The sequence below is a fragment of the Ciconia boyciana genome, chromosome 12 (assembly GCF_034638445.1).
Source record: "Ciconia boyciana chromosome 12, ASM3463844v1, whole genome shotgun sequence".
Classification (NCBI taxonomy): domain Eukaryota; kingdom Metazoa; phylum Chordata; class Aves; order Ciconiiformes; family Ciconiidae; genus Ciconia; species Ciconia boyciana.
The window spans coordinates 23,008,094-23,024,089 of record NC_132945.1 but is presented as its reverse complement, the minus strand read 5'-3'; the positions used below and the strand labels follow the sequence as shown (position 1 = coordinate 23,024,089).

Below are 15,996 nucleotides of genomic sequence, written 5' to 3'. Positions count from 1 at the left end.
AAGAAGGGGGGCATTTTTCATTGTAATATAGATTGGTAATTCAGGTTTAATAAAATAAATTTTCACTGATTAGCATGGCTTGTTTTACCTTTCCCCTCCATTCCTCATCCATAAACTGAGAGTAGTAGTGCACAGGTAATTGCTAAATAAAGTGCAGGTACTGTAATTTAAAATAATGTTTTTTTTCTTTGGTGTTGAGAAAGAGGGTGGGGAAAGGCAAGGAAAAGAAGAACTTCAGATGTGTAGATAGACCCCCACACACACACCCTGACTGCTTGCTCTGTCAAATTTACATGATAGGGTAGGCACTTGTTAAAGAAAGTTCCTCCTTTCCTCCTTTTTAATATATATTGAGGAAGTCTTTCAAACAGGAATTTCAGTGCCCAGTCACACCCAGGCTTATGCAGTCAGGGTGGTTTTCACAAGAAGGCATTTCTTGTTGCCATGTCTATTTGCTTGCCCAGGGTGTTACAGCTGAAGTGGTTAGTTTTGCTTTGTTTCTGGCCCGCTCCTGTTCCCTGCTGAGAGAGGGGGATGCATATGTGTTTTTAAGTGCTGTATGTGGCTCCTGGCAGGCAAAGGGTTTTAATAAAAGTAGGGAGGTAGGGCAAACTGAGGATTTGAAGGTGAACTGCCCAAGCCTCCAGTGAGTCCGCTGTAGAAAAAAGTGTATTTTTGTATTATGTTAATACCTACTGCCAGTGCATGTGGATCATAAGGCAGAAGTACTTAAATCCTCAGAAGTTTTTTTTTTGAACTGTATGAAAATTTGCCCATAGATACTGAATTTTATAATCCAAGGCTGTGGCAGGTTTTAAAATCAGTTACTAATCTCAATTTGTTGAAGACTCTTTTCTTAAATAGCAGCTAGTTTGTTGGCCAGTAGGGTACAATTGGCCGCCTAATTCTCTTTTCTTGCCCTGTTCTTGAGGTTTTGGTGTGGGATGTATAATCGCTTTGACAAAGGAATGCATCCAAAGCAGTGTGTATTGGATCATCTGCTAAGCTGCGTCAGCCAAAAGATGAAACTGGAGGACAATGCATCTGAACTGGAAAATGTGAGTCCTGAGTCTTAATAATATTTAAAATCACATGATGGTTTTGGCAAATGTAACTGGGATTGAACATTGGCACTGAACAATTGTTTCAACATGCTGGGCAGAGCTGGGCAAAATGAGGGGTTAAATGACATTGCTGTAATAAATAGGTTTGATTACCCAAAATTCTCATCTGCTAGGTAAAAGCTGTGTTTGGTCAAGTTCTGTTGCAGGCTTGTGATGTTCTAATTCTCTAAATAAAGCAGGTGTTAAAAGAACATCTGGGTTTCAACTCCACTCACAGCAAACTTCAAGGGAGAGGGAGAGAAGAAAAGAATGGGCCTGCTTCCCCCTCCCCCACAATAATATGAATATACAAAAATATTCTTGTTTTCAGCTCGCCCCCACATTTTTCTTTTCCGCCTTCTCGTTCACAAGACACATTGGAAAAACTGATGGTCAATGAGGTATTTAAAACAGTTGAGTTACTTAAGTTGGCTTTCATGTAACGGCCAAAATGTAACTGGATCACGTAGGCTGAATTATCCTCTAGAAGTGGCTACTTCAGATTTGAAGTGCTTTGCTAAAACAAGACAGGGGGAGTCTTGCACATTTACTATTTGTGTTTTGTGGCACTGGAGGGCAGGGATCTTGTGTCCAGAATAACCAATTTCTCTCCTTCAACCCAGAATAATAAAGTAAACAGCAACACGCTTCATGGTTTGGTCACTTCCTATCAGATTCCCCAGAGAGCTATATTTGTCTGTATGAAGATGCAGATATCTATCTCAGCAGTGCAAGATGGGGAAAAAAACGAAAGATAGATAGTCTTGTTAGCTGTTGAAGTGCTGTAGTTTTGTGTTTCTGTATGTATGGGGTCTGGCTGGGGTGGAGTTAATTTTCCCTATAGCAGCCCTCACAGTGCTGTGCTGCGTATCGGTAGCTAGCAGGGTGTTGATAACACGCCAGGGTTTTGGCTACTGCTTGAGCAGTGCTCCACAGCGTTGAGGCTGTCTCTCCAACATTCCCCCCCTCACCCAGTAAGCTGGGGGTGGGCAAGATCTTGGGAGGGGACACAGCCAGGACAGCTGACCCGAACTGACCAAAGCGGTATTCCATACCGTATGACGTCTGCTCAGCAATAAAAGCTAAAAGAAGGGGGGGGGGGGGGGGGCATTCGTTATTACGACGTTTGTCTTCTGAAGCAACTGCTACGTGTACTGAAGCCCTTCTTCCCAGGAAGTGGCTGGACATGGCCTGCTGCTGGGAAGTAGAGAATAAATCTTTTGTTTTCCTTTGCTTCCATGCACGGCCTTTGCTTTTGCTTTATCAAACTATCTTTATCTTGACCCACGAGGTGTTTTTTTTTCCATCTTATTTTCTTCCCCCTGTCCTGCTGAGGAGGGGAGTGATAGAGCGGCTTGGTGGGCACATGGCATCCAGCCAAGGTCAACCCACCACAGTCCTTTTTGGCGCCCAACGTGGGGCATGAGGAATTCAAGATAAGGATAGTAATTGGGAGAGGCGATGGGCAAAACATGGACTGAACAATGTTAGAGAGCGAAATGATTGTGGGGAATTTCAGTTGTTGTAATTGTGGTTGCAGGGATGAGGGGTGGATCATGTGTAAATTGTTCATTTTCATTTGGTGTTGTGATGATACTGTTTTGGCGTGGGGAATTTTTTTTGTTGATGTGAGTGAAGTTTGTGAAGATTGTGTGATGAACATGGATTTTAATGATAATTTTTAAATAAGTGATTCACAGAGGCAAGGGTGGAATGTATTGGATTTGCATGGCAAGGTTTTGGTAGCGGGGGGGCTACAGGGGTGGCTTCTGGGAGAAGCTGCTAGAAGCTTCCCCCATGTCTGACAGAGCCAGTGCCAGCTGGCTCCAGGTGCTGGCCAAGGCTGAGCCCATCAGTGACACTGGTAGCACCTCTGTGATAACATATTTAAGAAGGGGGGAAAAAAAAACCTGCTGGAAAAATCAGTAGCCAGAGAGAGGAGTGAGAATATGTGAGAGGAACAGCCCTGCAGACACCAAGGTCAGTGAAGAAGGAAGGGGAGGAGGCATTCCAGGCACTGGAGCAGAGATTCTCCTGCAGCCCCTGGTGAAGACCATCGTGAGGCAGGCTGTCCCCCTGCAGCCCATGGAGGTCCACAGTGGAGCAGATGTCCCCCTGCAGCCCACGGAGGACCCCATGCTGGAGCAGGTGGATTTGCCCGAAGGAGTCTGTGACCCCGTGGGAAGCTTGCGCTGGAGCAGGCTCCTGGCAGGACCTGTGCACCTGTGGAGAGAGAAGCCCATGCTGGAGCAGGTTTGCTGGCAGGACCTGTGCACCTGTGGAGAGAGAAGCCCATGCTGGAGCAGGTTTGCTGGCAGGACCTGTGACCCCATGGAAGGGACCCATGCTGGAGTGGTTTGTGAAGAAGTGTAGCCTATGGGAAGGACTCACATTGGAGAAGTTCGTGGAGGACTGTCTCCTGTAGGAGGGACCCCACGCTGGAGTGGGGGAAGAGCGTGAGGAGTCCTCCCCCTGAGGAGGAAGGAGCGGCAGAGACAACGTGTGATGAACTGACCACAACCCCCATTCCCTGTCCTCCTGTGCTGCTCGGGGGGAGGAGGTAGAGAAATCAGGAGTGAAGTTGAGCCCAGGAAGAAGGGAGGGGTGGGGGGAAGGTTTCTTAAGATATGGGGTTTTTATTTTCTCATTACCCTACTCTGATTTGATTGGCAATAAATTAAACTAATTTCCCCAAGTTGAATCTGTTTTGCCCCTGATGGTAATTGCTGAGTGATCTCCCTGTTGTTATCTCAACCCACAAGCCTTTCATTGTATTTTCTCTCCTGTCCAGCTGAGGAGGGGAGTGATAGAGCGGCTTTGGTGGGCATGTGGCATCCAGCCGGGGTCAACCCACCACAGTCCTGTACAGCTGCCTGAAAGGAGAAGTGTGGCTTTTCTTTGTGCTCAAGGTTCTACTTGCAATATCCTTTCTATGTGTATTAAAAAAAAAAAGCCACAAACAAACCAAAAAACCCCTAAAAATACAGTAGTGGGAGTGTCATCTAAAAATATACCAGTGAGAAGACCTATCAGTGTCCTTTGCTAGGTTAATGTGAACGCTGAAAACTTTAGTTTTATTAATGAAACAATGATGTTTGTATCAATTGTAAAGATCTATGCCCATGTACTTTAATGCTGGATTACAGAGCTGAAAGAGGCACTGATGCAGGACTGTTATGTTGACAGTTGTTTTTTGTATATCCCTGACATCTGGGAACAATAGCTTTCATTAATTTTTTTTAATGTCTTTTTATTTGTGTAGAAACTTCCTTTCCTTGACGGTCCTTTGCCCAGTGAAGCTTGCTCCTTATCTAAAGTAGGACGTGTTGCTTCAAAAACACCGATGCTCAACACTCCTCAGGATTATGAAGTGGAACCACCTCCTGTGTTGAGCAATGGCGCCTCAGCAGAGGATATAGATGTTATGTCAGATGTGGACCAAAAGAACAAAGAGAACCTGTCTCATCACCAGGACCTCCACGATCTTAATGTGACACCATTGACGTTTTAGACTCTGAAGCTAAGGATGGAAAGCTGCAGCGTCATTGATCAGCTCTGAGAACTGTGTTCGATGAACCAGGCGCGCGTGGTGGTGAGGTGTAAGGGAGCTGTGCCCCCGCGAGGGTGTAGACCACCTAACCATTTACAGCTAAGTGTGAGTATGCATGTTTGCAGGGAGCTGTGCTCGCTGTAGAGAAGACAGTCTGCATTTGGTTTGGTTCGCATCGTTTTGCAGCTAAAATGAAGAAGATGCATACAGAGCTGCCCAGAAGGCTACCCTGAGTTAGCGTAAACCTTATTTTTCAGTGGAAACACGATGTGTGTTTAAGGTTTATGACTGCCTGCCAGTACTGGTACTTCAAGCTCTAAGAAATCTTGGCCAATTAACATGGGGCTTAGGAGTTGTGCAGTGTTTATAACTGGAGTAGGAAAGATGCAATCCATTTATTCGCAGTGGTGGAGCAAGGTCATCTTAAAATGATAAAAAATTTCAGTTCATCTTAAAATGATTTAAAAAAAATCTGTTCTTAGCTGTGGATGAATCTCTGCATGGACCCTCATCTTGTGGCAGAACTGATTCATTTTTTGTTTCCTATGCATATTTGATAAAAACAAACCCCCTGTGCCTTTTTATGGAGACCATTTTAATGTCTAGCCATGCAATGTACTATTTTTATTATTGTAGTGTAGAGCGTAGTATTTGGTCGTCTTTGTAGTCCGTATTTTTAAACAAGGTTTTTTATCTGCTGCCAGCTTCTCCAGGATCTTTGCAGATCCCCTGAGTTTAGTAGCTTCTTTCTAGGCTGACCTTTCAAAGAATAAGCTTTTATGGACCTCACTTACTGATGGTGAGAGTGCAGCAAGCCACAAAGACAGCCTGTAACGTGAATTTTTGACAGAGGGAGGATTAGAAATGTGAAAAGATAGGAAAAAATTTATATGGAGTTTTTCTCTCTTGTTTTATGATCTTGGTTAAATTGAAGCAAGAGAGTAACTCTTTGTTCTAAGCTGGAATCGATGTGCTTTTCTCGCATCCATCGATGAGGCAGTAATTACAGATGAGGTGTGCTGTATTATTGAAATGGGGCCTAAAACGATTACTTCACATCACATGCTGAGTGATTATAGCGAATGTTATCTTAGATGTTAAAATTACATGAACCTTAGAGATGTTTTGTCTGTACTGTCAAGACGTGGGGAGATGAACAGTATCTGTCATGGCAATGAACTTTGTCATTTTGTGAAGCTGGTGACAAAATGTAAATTGGGATGGGACCCCTTATTGGAACAAGAAGTGGACATCTTGGCTTGGTGGCTGTGGCTCCAGCCTGGATTCACTCCAGTGCTTGTTAACGCTACTTGCTTTCTTTAAACTGCAGTAATCTCAGCTGGAGATATTAGTTCAAAGTTGCAGGTTTGAGACAGACACGTATATTCCATTTATACAGAAGTCTTGTGAAGAAACAAGAGCTTGTCTCCCCCGGGAAATGGATGGCCCAGGAAAGCTGTTCCACAGTACTTGTTCTGGACAAGCTTCTATAGATGTGCTTAATTGCACAGAGTCCCTTTGTGCAGCTTAATTCAAGATGCTTTTCTGCTTTAATTTAGGTCCCATTGTTTAAATTAGATGCTTCCATTAGGTCCTTAAAATCACTTTTTCTCTTTTATAAAATTTGGAAGTAAATTGCAAACATTTTCTAAGTTAGCCCTCCCAATCTACAATAAAAAGTAAAAACATTCCATTATAGCATCGTAAAATGCAATAGCCATTGCTCATGTGCTTATAACCTATGGTAAAATTATGAGGTTAGTTTCAGTGTTCAAGATAAAGTAGAAAAGGGAAAAAAAACCACCTCCCCGAGTGTCTCCCTTTGGGTAAGAAAATATGTATTTTATTAAGCATATCAAAAGACCCAAGGAAGAAGGGCAATACCTGAGAACACAGAGTTTCTTCAATGCCTAGAATGGCAAAGAGAAACGCTTTTTAATGTTGCAGGATTTTCAATCTTAAAGCAAGTAATAGAGTTGTTTTCAAAGTAGGAGTGAGAGAACTACAATCTGCGATTGATTTAAAAACTAAGCACATAAAATACTGAACCAGATATGCTTAAGCAGAAGATGTTTGAAATTTGTTATGTGGGTACGTATCAAAAATACCGCCTCGTGCAACAGCTATATATTTTATTTTGAAGGATGCACATTTCTGAATGTATCTTCTCTTAATCTCAAGATGAGTATCTGCTGTTGAGTCTCTTTGCTCCTAAAAAGAGGTCTGCTAAGCTCCTAACGTTAGGTTAGGAAGTCTACCAGCCTTTTGTTTGCCATACCCACGTACTCCTCAAGTGAAGAGATAGCACCCTAAGTCTTAATCCGGCTGCTCTAGTTACCCAGGGTTTGGAATCTGCTGTAGATTGCCACTGGAGGGTGCTGGGGAGGTTATTTCCCTTGGCCTCTTTAAAGTGTAAAAGCTCAATTTCACACGTGCACTTTGCAGTTTGGAGCCCATTTTATATGGACCGATAGATCAACTCTGCCTTTTCTTTCTAAGTGGTAGAAGAGTGTAGTGGATAGTATGCACAGCTTCTTAAATGGAGAACTCTAAAATCATAAATGAGACCAAGACAGGCACTTTTTAGGACCAGTTATTCTAGATGTCATCAGTTCTTTTAATGTGTTCTCTAATGAAAATTAGAGATACAAAACTGTAGAGAATCTTGATGACCACTGAAGGATTTAGACATACCATTGGTTAATATTTGTATAAAAGCATTTTGCAGGTTTCGATAAATGTTTACACATTGCCTTGCCTTTTAAATTACCATAGATTATCTTGAAAAAAGTATAATAATCTTTGCTTATCCCTAAAACGTGATGCTGGCATCTCCACAAATCCTTCTTGACTACAATATTACTACAGGTGCATGTAACCGTGAAAAGATTACTTCATACACTGAAAGTATTAGTAAGCTTTTAGTAATCTTGCTGCTTTTGACTTCAGTAACAAAACAATGGATGATTTTATACTTTGAAATGCAAAACCTAGCTAAAAAAAAAGGGTAATGGTCTGTCTTTTTAAACCTCTTGGATTTAATGTATACAGACTTGGTCAAAGCCTACAACATATTAAAAATCATTCCCTCTGGTGCTGTAAATTTTTGGGGCTGGAAAAGATTCCAGGGTTTCCTGGCTTTCCATGAGATTATTTGTTTGAAAACTGATCAGCTAGAAGCTTTTTAGTTTTGGCAGTAACTCTTGTGTGTTTCAAGACCAAAACTGAAAAGCTGTTCAAAGCACTGCAGCCTGTACTCAGGTCTCTGCTCAGCTAGGATGGGCTTCCCAGGCCTTGCAGAAAGCCTGTGTTCCCCTCGTTACGGAGTGCCCTGCTGATAGTGGTGAATGACTTGATTAGATGTTCCCTAAAAGTGTTAAAGGCAATCTAAAAGATGTTACGTAGGAATCTTTCACCAAGCACTGTTTGGTGAAAAGTTACTATAACTTATTCCCAGTGAAGCATCCATGTGTTGTGAAGTCGTGAATACTGTTTTTTATTTGGAGCTGTTAACTGAACAATGCAACTTGCTGCTTTCCATTTGGATTCTTGTGACTGGGAGAACTGGGAGGGAGGAGGGATCCTGTTTGCTGCGGATGGGCTCTGGTTGTGTAAAACTCTTCCTTTTCTGGAGCACCTGTTGCTTTACCAAGATACTCCATGGTATCGTGGTTTCATGCCTGTACATAGTGTGTCTCTTGCCAGACATAGGTCTAGCACTGCAATGGGCAAGTGCCTGTAACATTCTGTGTTAAAGCTACTACATCGAAGTAGAAGAGGGACTTGTGTAGCTTTATTTCTCAGTTGAAATGTCTTAATGAGAGCTTCACAATGCTGGATTCTTAAATTGTATTTTGTTTTGGAATTGTCACCTGTAGTAGAGAAAATCCAATCGGTGCTGTTTGCTTTACAGAAAAAAGGGGACTCATTGGTTGCCCATAGATGTTGTAGTTCTCAGTTGGCCCTCTTTCATGGGAGAGAAAAAACAGTTTGTTAAAGCCTGTAGGCATAATATACTTCTAGCTGCATGTTCTGTTCCTGCTCCTAGTGAATGCCTTTCATTGAAGTGCTTAGAACGAAAATGCACCTGCTATGTGGGTGCTGACTGGTACATGAAGTTACGCCGACTAGGATGGAGAAGGAGACTTGCTTGTAGGTAGCTGGTAAGCTTCAGTTTGCTTCAGTAAGCTTCTCAAGTCCTGGTGAGAGAGGTTTGCTGGGAGCTGAAGGTGCGCTGAGCTTCACAGGATCTGTGCCTTGAGCTAGACCGTGTTGGGTTACAGGCGCAAATCTCCATGTTGGCAGTGTGCCCCGTGTCTGTTGTTTCCATCGGGTTTGGAGATGGTGAGCCCTAATAGGTGCTCAGAAAGCACCCTTCCATCTAACAAAGCTGTAGCACCTGCAGGGAAAGCATTTAAAAGAGCTCTTGTGCCAGACGCTGCTTCAGTTTACTTTCTGGCAAAAGTGGGTTTTGGGTAGCTTCAGTGCCTGCCGGTTGCTCCCCCAAAGGGATCATTTCTTGGCACTATTTAGTAATGAATATTCACGAGTGACCAGGAGAGTTCAAAATGTGTCTGCCGTTTTGCTCTCCTCCCCTTCCCCACCGCTCTGCTGGGGTCATTTTTTGTACGGACCTAACAGAGTTATTCCTTGTTTACATACTGTCCCTCTTGCACATACAGGCACTTCCCCTGCCTCGGGGCGGAGTGGGGGGAAGAATCTGTTCTGAATGTAGTAGTTTTGTTTTAATTAATACACAGCACTTGATTAATTAGATGAGGAATGTCTTGAACCAGGTGATGTTAAAGTCCATGTTTTCGTAAGCATCTTTAGCGCTAAGAGCAGCCAGGTCGGTGCCAATTGCAGTCGGTGTAATTTGTTAGGGCGAGTATTTTAATGTACGGCGCTGTGTCCTTTTGGCATCTCTGAACTACAAAAGCAATGCAGAAAGAGGGTAGGTTAAAATGGTTGACCTATATCTCTTCTCATATCATTTATCTATGTATATGCATCTGTATTTAATGTAGCAGCATACTACTGGAATAACTTGTAGCACTGGATCTAGTCATACGTAACTGAGCACACATACGTACTTTCCCTATCATCCACAAACTGATCTTTGTAGGAACGTACCTAAAATTGTGTGTAGTACTTGGCTGAAAATTGTAAATGTTTTTGCTGTTTCTGTAAGTCAGTCGCTATTTTTGTCAGTGTAACTGTTAAGGGACAGTTGTATAAAATTGTGGATGATGAAATCCCGTATTCTTGAATGTGCTGCGATGGCTGTATACACATAAGTCATTTTAGTTAATGCACTGCTTAAAAAAAAAATTGTACCGTGTTTAGAGGAGCACTGTGTCTTTTTTTCTCTAAATGTATTTGTTCCATGAAGTTTCACTTGTATTACAGTTTATTTTTATTCCCTACAAAAATAAATACCTTGCCTTTTTAAAGTAAATGACTAGTCTGTTTATTGGTTAATTAAACTCAAAGCAGAACTTTATACTTTGAAATGCGAAGTCAATTAGAGACTCTTAAGTAGTGAGCTTATCTTAAGGTGAGTGTGATTCCACTTCCTCTTCTTTTACAGAACAGAAACTAGGTGACCTCACTGGCTTCGGAGGGACTGCTGAGTGCAGCCCTGCTTAGTGTCTTTAAAAAAAAAAAACAAAACAAACCCCAAAAGTAGTAATACTAATGAAGCTATACTAAATCTTATATCTTCTGTGTATTTTGTGACTCTGATTTTTTTTTTTTAATTAGATTCATCTTTATATATTAAAACCAAGTACCTTTTCAGGGTTTTCTTCCTCCTGGAAGGCTGTGTATCCCTCACCCATGGATAAGTCTGTCTACAGGTGGCTCCAGACGGACTTAAAAAGATTTCAGAGAAGCAACTAGACCTTTCTTCTGGCCTGCTGTAAGGAATTGAGTCTGACCTTTGTGGGTGTTGCGTGGTACCAGGTGAAGAGATTTTTTCTGATAGCTTTGCGTGAAGAATCTGCAGTCCATCTGCTGATGGTATCATTTAAAAATGCTCTTTTATCCAATTCTTTTTAATCATAACTTCAGTAGTGAGTCAAGGTGGGTTGTTTTTTTTTTTGAGTGCAGACAAACTCAAGTGAGGTGGGAGAATGCTCAAGGAAGAGGGAGATTCCAGGTGCAAAACTTGCCTCATGTTTATAACCAAGATTGGAATCAGTGCTTTATTAACTTGGAGCTGTGCAGTAACAGTCAAATCCTACCATTAAATATAGATCTGCAAAGCAGAGAGAAATTAGGTGATATGAGCTAATTTGATGTTTATAAGGCTTTACAAAATGCTTCAGGATGCCATTTGGATTGGTAAATTCATGTAAATGGTTTCAATCTGTGCCTGGCAAAGCAATGTAGGCTATTTTAGTAATTAATTTTAAAATAAGCATTGGAAGTTTTTAATACTCTGTGTGGGAGGTGGGGGAACAGAGTGTCAGGGATGTAACTTGCAGGAGAACATGCTGAAGGTCAGCGGGAGAGATGGAGGAACCATTTTTCCCAGGTCAGTTTAGCACCAGACCGTTTGGCCTTTAATCCTAAATATGAATAGCCCTGAACTATCTGTCGTCAGTCGGGGGGGGTAAGGATGCGAACACAAGGCATAGACCCAAGACCAATACTTGTTACCTGGCTCCTGATGAGTATTTTCCACTGCACTGTGCATCCTAAAAATGGGTAATTTTTTTCTATGTATTAAGGCAAAAAATACTCCTGACACTTGGGTATACTCAGTCCCCAGATGTTTCAAAGTCTTTTTTTCCTTCTTGCTAATTTTAAATGTTCTTAATGTTGCCAGTGAAATCCTTCATTTACCTAAATTAGACTTGCCTTGCATTTAATTGGATTATTAGCATTAACACTGACTAGAATTGATAAAGCTGTAATTTACATTTGGGGAAAACTTACTGTCTGTCTGACAGCATCTTTGCTGAGGATGATTTAAAACTTCCCTATTGAAGCTCACTTTAGCTTTGAGGGGGCAGGTTCCATTCAGAGTTGTCGTAGGAGTATTGCTAAAGACTTATGTTTTTAACAGCTCTCAGGAAATACCTTATGCTGAGTAAACATACTGATCGGTAAACTTAACTGGAGGTATGTACTGAAAGATCACTGGTTTAAGGTCAAGCCTGCTGTTCTAAGTTCAGATAGAAAAAGCAGTTAAGTTACCCTGCTTTCTTGTGGAGGTCCAGGTTCACGTGTGCCAAGGATACCTTAAAATGTGGATTCACTTTCATTCTGCATCGGTGCATTCTTTGTTGCAGTAGAGCAATACTAGTGATTTTTTTGGTAGCAATGTAACCTTGTACTCAAGTTTTATTCAATTCAGTTACCCAGCAGTCAAAGATGCTGATTAGCAAATCATCATCTGTTTGTTCAGAGATATATTGGTGTTAAGGCTTCATGCATATATGTAAAATGGATAAACTCCTCTGGTATTGAAGGCAGACTACAAATTTTTGGGTTGATGACTTTTAAAAGGGGGGGGGGGGGGGGAAGCCAGCCTAGACTAGCAGCAGAAGGAGCATTTTTTAATCTGTTTACACAGGCAAGGACATGAGATAGTCTCATTGCACTCAGTATGGTGCAGGAACAGGATTGAACCTTCACCATAGCCATTCCCTGCTGAGAGGGGAGATGTTCTTGAACCTTGGCGCAGATCAGTCGGCGTGCGGGGCTGCTGCAGATCCCCTGAAGTTCAAATCCCTAACTAAAGTGACCTTTTGTCCTGAATAATGTTTCTTTAATGATAGGCAGAAGGTGTGTTAATTGTAATTTCTCTGGCATGTGATCAGCTTCTAAATTCAAGTGTTTTCCTGTAATTTGTATTTTCTTTCACTTGGGCGGAGAGGAGGGGATGGGGGGGATATGAACCCCAGTTAAGAGTAATAACCCTTCTGTAAGTCAGACCAGAGCCCTGTTTCCCGTCGCTCTGTTGCAGTGGTTTCGGGAAAAGTGAACACTACTTACTGAATCTGATTTTTTCCTCTCTTTCTCTCAACAAAGAACAGATCTTGGAGCCTGCTCAGCTGTGGGAGAGAAGCAAGAAATCCAGTGTGAGTGGGAATCAATAAAAACATAAGCCCCCTCGCAAAAACCCCATGTATGGATCTGCAGAATTAGCATGCGCTGCTCTTGGCCGATGGCTTTGCAGTCTAACACACCGGGAGCCAGGCGGACGTACGGACCAAAGGCTGAGGCTGACCTGACTCTCCAAAATTTGAATATTCTGCAAGTATTCTGGTTTTTGTACAGTAACTAAGGGCAGTCCCCTCCCTGGTGAGGCACGTAAAGGGACAGCACAGAGACTTTTACAGATCTTACCTGACAAAGGGGAAACCAGGGAGAGGATAAAGAGTACGGGGAGTCCATTTGCCATTTTAAAGAAATCTGGTCTGATTCTTGTGTTTTATCCTACTCATATGTCCCTTCATACAGGAGTTCAGAACTTGATACTTTCGTTTTCCTGGGGTTTTTGGTGGGTTTGGGGTTTTGGGGGTTTTTTTTGGTTTTGGGGGTTTTTTTGGATGATGAGTAATGTTTTGAAAGCAATGACTTTTGTTGTGCAGTGATCCACTGTGTGCGTGGCTTGACAAAGTGTTTGGGGTAAATCTGGCAGTTCACATGGATCAGAAATTCTCTTTCTGAAAGGCGATTGTTGCAGTCTTACCTGCTGTTGGAGAATCCTTTAAGAGCAGATAGTTCTCCCATGCCTGCTCTTATTACCTGATATTTTGAATAATCAAAAAACCCTTCACTTACTGAATATATGGTTTGTGATCTCAGGACAAAGATGCTTTTGGGGGTGGCATGACTCAGAGCTGATTATTAGAGTTTTACTTCCTCCTCAAAGCTTTGGAATGAAAACCAGCACATTTTAGTACTGTAAAAAATAAAAGCAGAGAAGACCCCCTGCTTCTTCCAGGAATAATTTCTAAGCGTTGCCAGCCCTGGAGCACACTTAGAAGAGCATACTGGGGCAAACAGGCAGATTTATGTGAACGAGCCGTGTCGCGCAGATAACTCACGTGAAGAAGAGCGGGCATGTACTGACTTTGGGTTCTGTATTTCAGGTCCCCAATGATCATCTTCTCGCATCGGTTTACGGCCGCTGGCTCCAGCGCATCCTCGGATCTAAATGGAAAGGGGCTCCTGGAAGGCGGTGGAAGCAGGGAGCCATCTTGCAACGCCGCTGAACTTCTGGGGCTCCGACACTGCCGAAATTCCTCGAGAAATCACAGCTCGTGGAGGAGAAGAAACAGTTCCTGGGTTCCTCCTTCAGTTCTAACTGCATATTTTGTATGTTAGTGCACCTATTAAATTGTGAAGTGCCTAAGAAGGGGCCCTGGGAGCTGTTGCTGTGTGGGAGCGTACAGTGTAGGCACCGGTAGATGGTCCGCAGGTGTTCGTGCCCTCTCGTGGTTAATATCTGAATCACGTTGCTGCTGGAGCCACCTCCAAGCTGGGTGGTGAGAAGGTGGCCAGCAGAATAGGCAGGTGGAAGTGCCGGAAAGCCGTGAGCAGATGTTTTGATCGGCACGGAGGGAAACTCCCAAGTTCAAAGGCTTTGCTGCGGCTTGGCAGTGACTTACAGTTCAAAGGCAGGAGTCGGAAGTAGCCCCACACAATAACTGTGCGTTTCCGACCTTGAGGACTGTTAGTAAATCCTTAATCCCTGCAAAATGATTTATTTGGTACTGTTTAGCACTAAACTTTTAAATCGGAATGCTTAGCAGTGTTAAATCAGAAAGCTCATTACCTCTCTTCAGCTGCGTTAATAACTATAATCTCTTTAATGGAAGCAACTTCATTGGACCGGATTTACCTTCCCAAAAAACCTTCTTGACTGGCATTAAATATACTTCTGCCCTGTAATTCTTCCCCAATTAATGGAGAGCTGATAAAGGAGTTGCTTTGCCTGGAGCACGTGTCGGGTCAGCCAGCGGCTTGGGGCCAGCCCTCGCACTTGGTGCTCAGGCAGAAGGTGAAGGCTTCTCCGGACCCCTCAGCCTTCCCTGGGGTTTGAAGCGCTGGGAAGCTTATCCGAAATGGGTCAGGCTTATCAGTCGCCTCTCCTTGGGCCCCCGTTTGGGGCTTATCTGAATCTGCTGATTTAAATATCCGTGCAGGATGCATTTAACGTGTTTCTTTGGCTGTTAAGGGAGAGCAAGGAGTATTTCAGTTTGTGTTCTTCCAGTTGAGGGTGGATTTATCAGCGAGTGCTTCATTAGTATTCGGTTTAATCTCCATTACCAAAGAGCTGGTCTTGTTTCTAAGATTTCTTTTCTTGGTTAACAACTAAACAGCAGCAGCAACAACAAAAGAATATGCAGTTTATCATTAAATTTCCCATTCAAGGATTTTCCTTTCATCTCTAAGTTCCCTTACAGTTCCCTACATCTCATATTTTCTAATGTGTATTCATTTTGTTGTCTGTATCCCCCTTTTTTCACATTATAATACACTGTCTTTTTAATTGCTGCTTTTATTTCTGCATTTTGTTGAAGGGGCTTCTAGCCAGGCTTGGCTTTTCTGACTGCAGCATCCCGGTTGTGGTTGCAGCTCCTTGACCCTTAATAAACCCTGAACTCCCCGCTCTTGCTCCGATGTTTATCCACCCTTCTCCTACTCGATAATTCCATTTATAGTGGTGACTTTGGGAAATTGATCTTTTTGAAGTAACAATCTATTTTTGAGTGAATTTGGAGAGAGTGAAACTATGAGGAAGCCAAAAGGCTAAAACCTATCAATATTGAACATTTTCCTGCTCTCCATGCTTTTCACAGCGCGACTACAAACTGTGCGTGCGGTGGTGATTGCGGGGACATCACAAAGGTTTTGCAGAGCCCCCTGATTTTACTTCTTGCAGCAGTGGAGATTTTTCTGCTGGATAATTTGGTTCCCCTCTCGTTATCTAGTACCGCTGATAACACTGCCTCAGACTGTTGGACCATTCCTGCTCCACCCTTTAAACCTTGGAAAAGGTTTAAAGGGAACTGGATAAAATACGATTACACTTACCGGCTGACAGCTTTTGATAAGACAGCCCAAACGCTGCTTCCCGCTTGTTTTGTTTGCCCCTGTAAAGTTTTCTGCCTTGCTATGTGCTGCTTAATTTTATGAAGCCAAAGAAGTGGTTTGTTCTGGCAGGTTTAGCTGGGAGGGAAGCCTAAGGAGCAGCTCAGGCAAGAAATCGGGACTGTCTTCAGTGCCTTTTGTTCTTCTTGTGTTTAATAAACAATTCTGGATGTTGCGAATGGTCATTTGTATTGCTCTGCAAGTGGAAAAGGCGGTCGGGAGAGGGGTTAA

At 42.7% G+C, this 15,996-nt stretch overlaps 1 protein-coding gene across 9 annotated transcripts in view; it reads left to right on the top strand.

The window, feature by feature from the left end:
* The window catches only part of LOC140658318 (phosphatidylinositol-3,5-bisphosphate 3-phosphatase MTMR8), a 34,551-nt gene extending 18,607 nt beyond the window's left edge, over positions 1 to 15,944 (top strand). The window contains exons 13-17 of one of the 9 annotated variants that reach the window (XR_012044690.1): positions 932 to 1,058; positions 4,366 to 4,758; positions 10,454 to 10,617; positions 12,694 to 12,918; positions 13,761 to 15,944. Coding sequence is in view for 3 of the 9 variants with exons in the window: in XM_072876546.1 (XP_072732647.1) it covers positions 932 to 1,058; positions 3,895 to 4,149 (382 nt within the window). In the remaining 6 variants the exon portion in view is untranslated. Of the gene's footprint in view, positions 1 to 931; positions 1,059 to 1,434; positions 2,083 to 3,894; positions 4,346 to 4,365; positions 10,093 to 10,453; positions 10,675 to 12,693; positions 12,919 to 13,760 lie in introns of those variants that run through there. The other 8 variants (XR_012044689.1, XR_012044694.1, XR_012044692.1 and 5 more) reach the window with 8 other exon arrangements.
* The last annotated feature ends 52 nt before the right edge of the window (positions 15,945 to 15,996 follow it).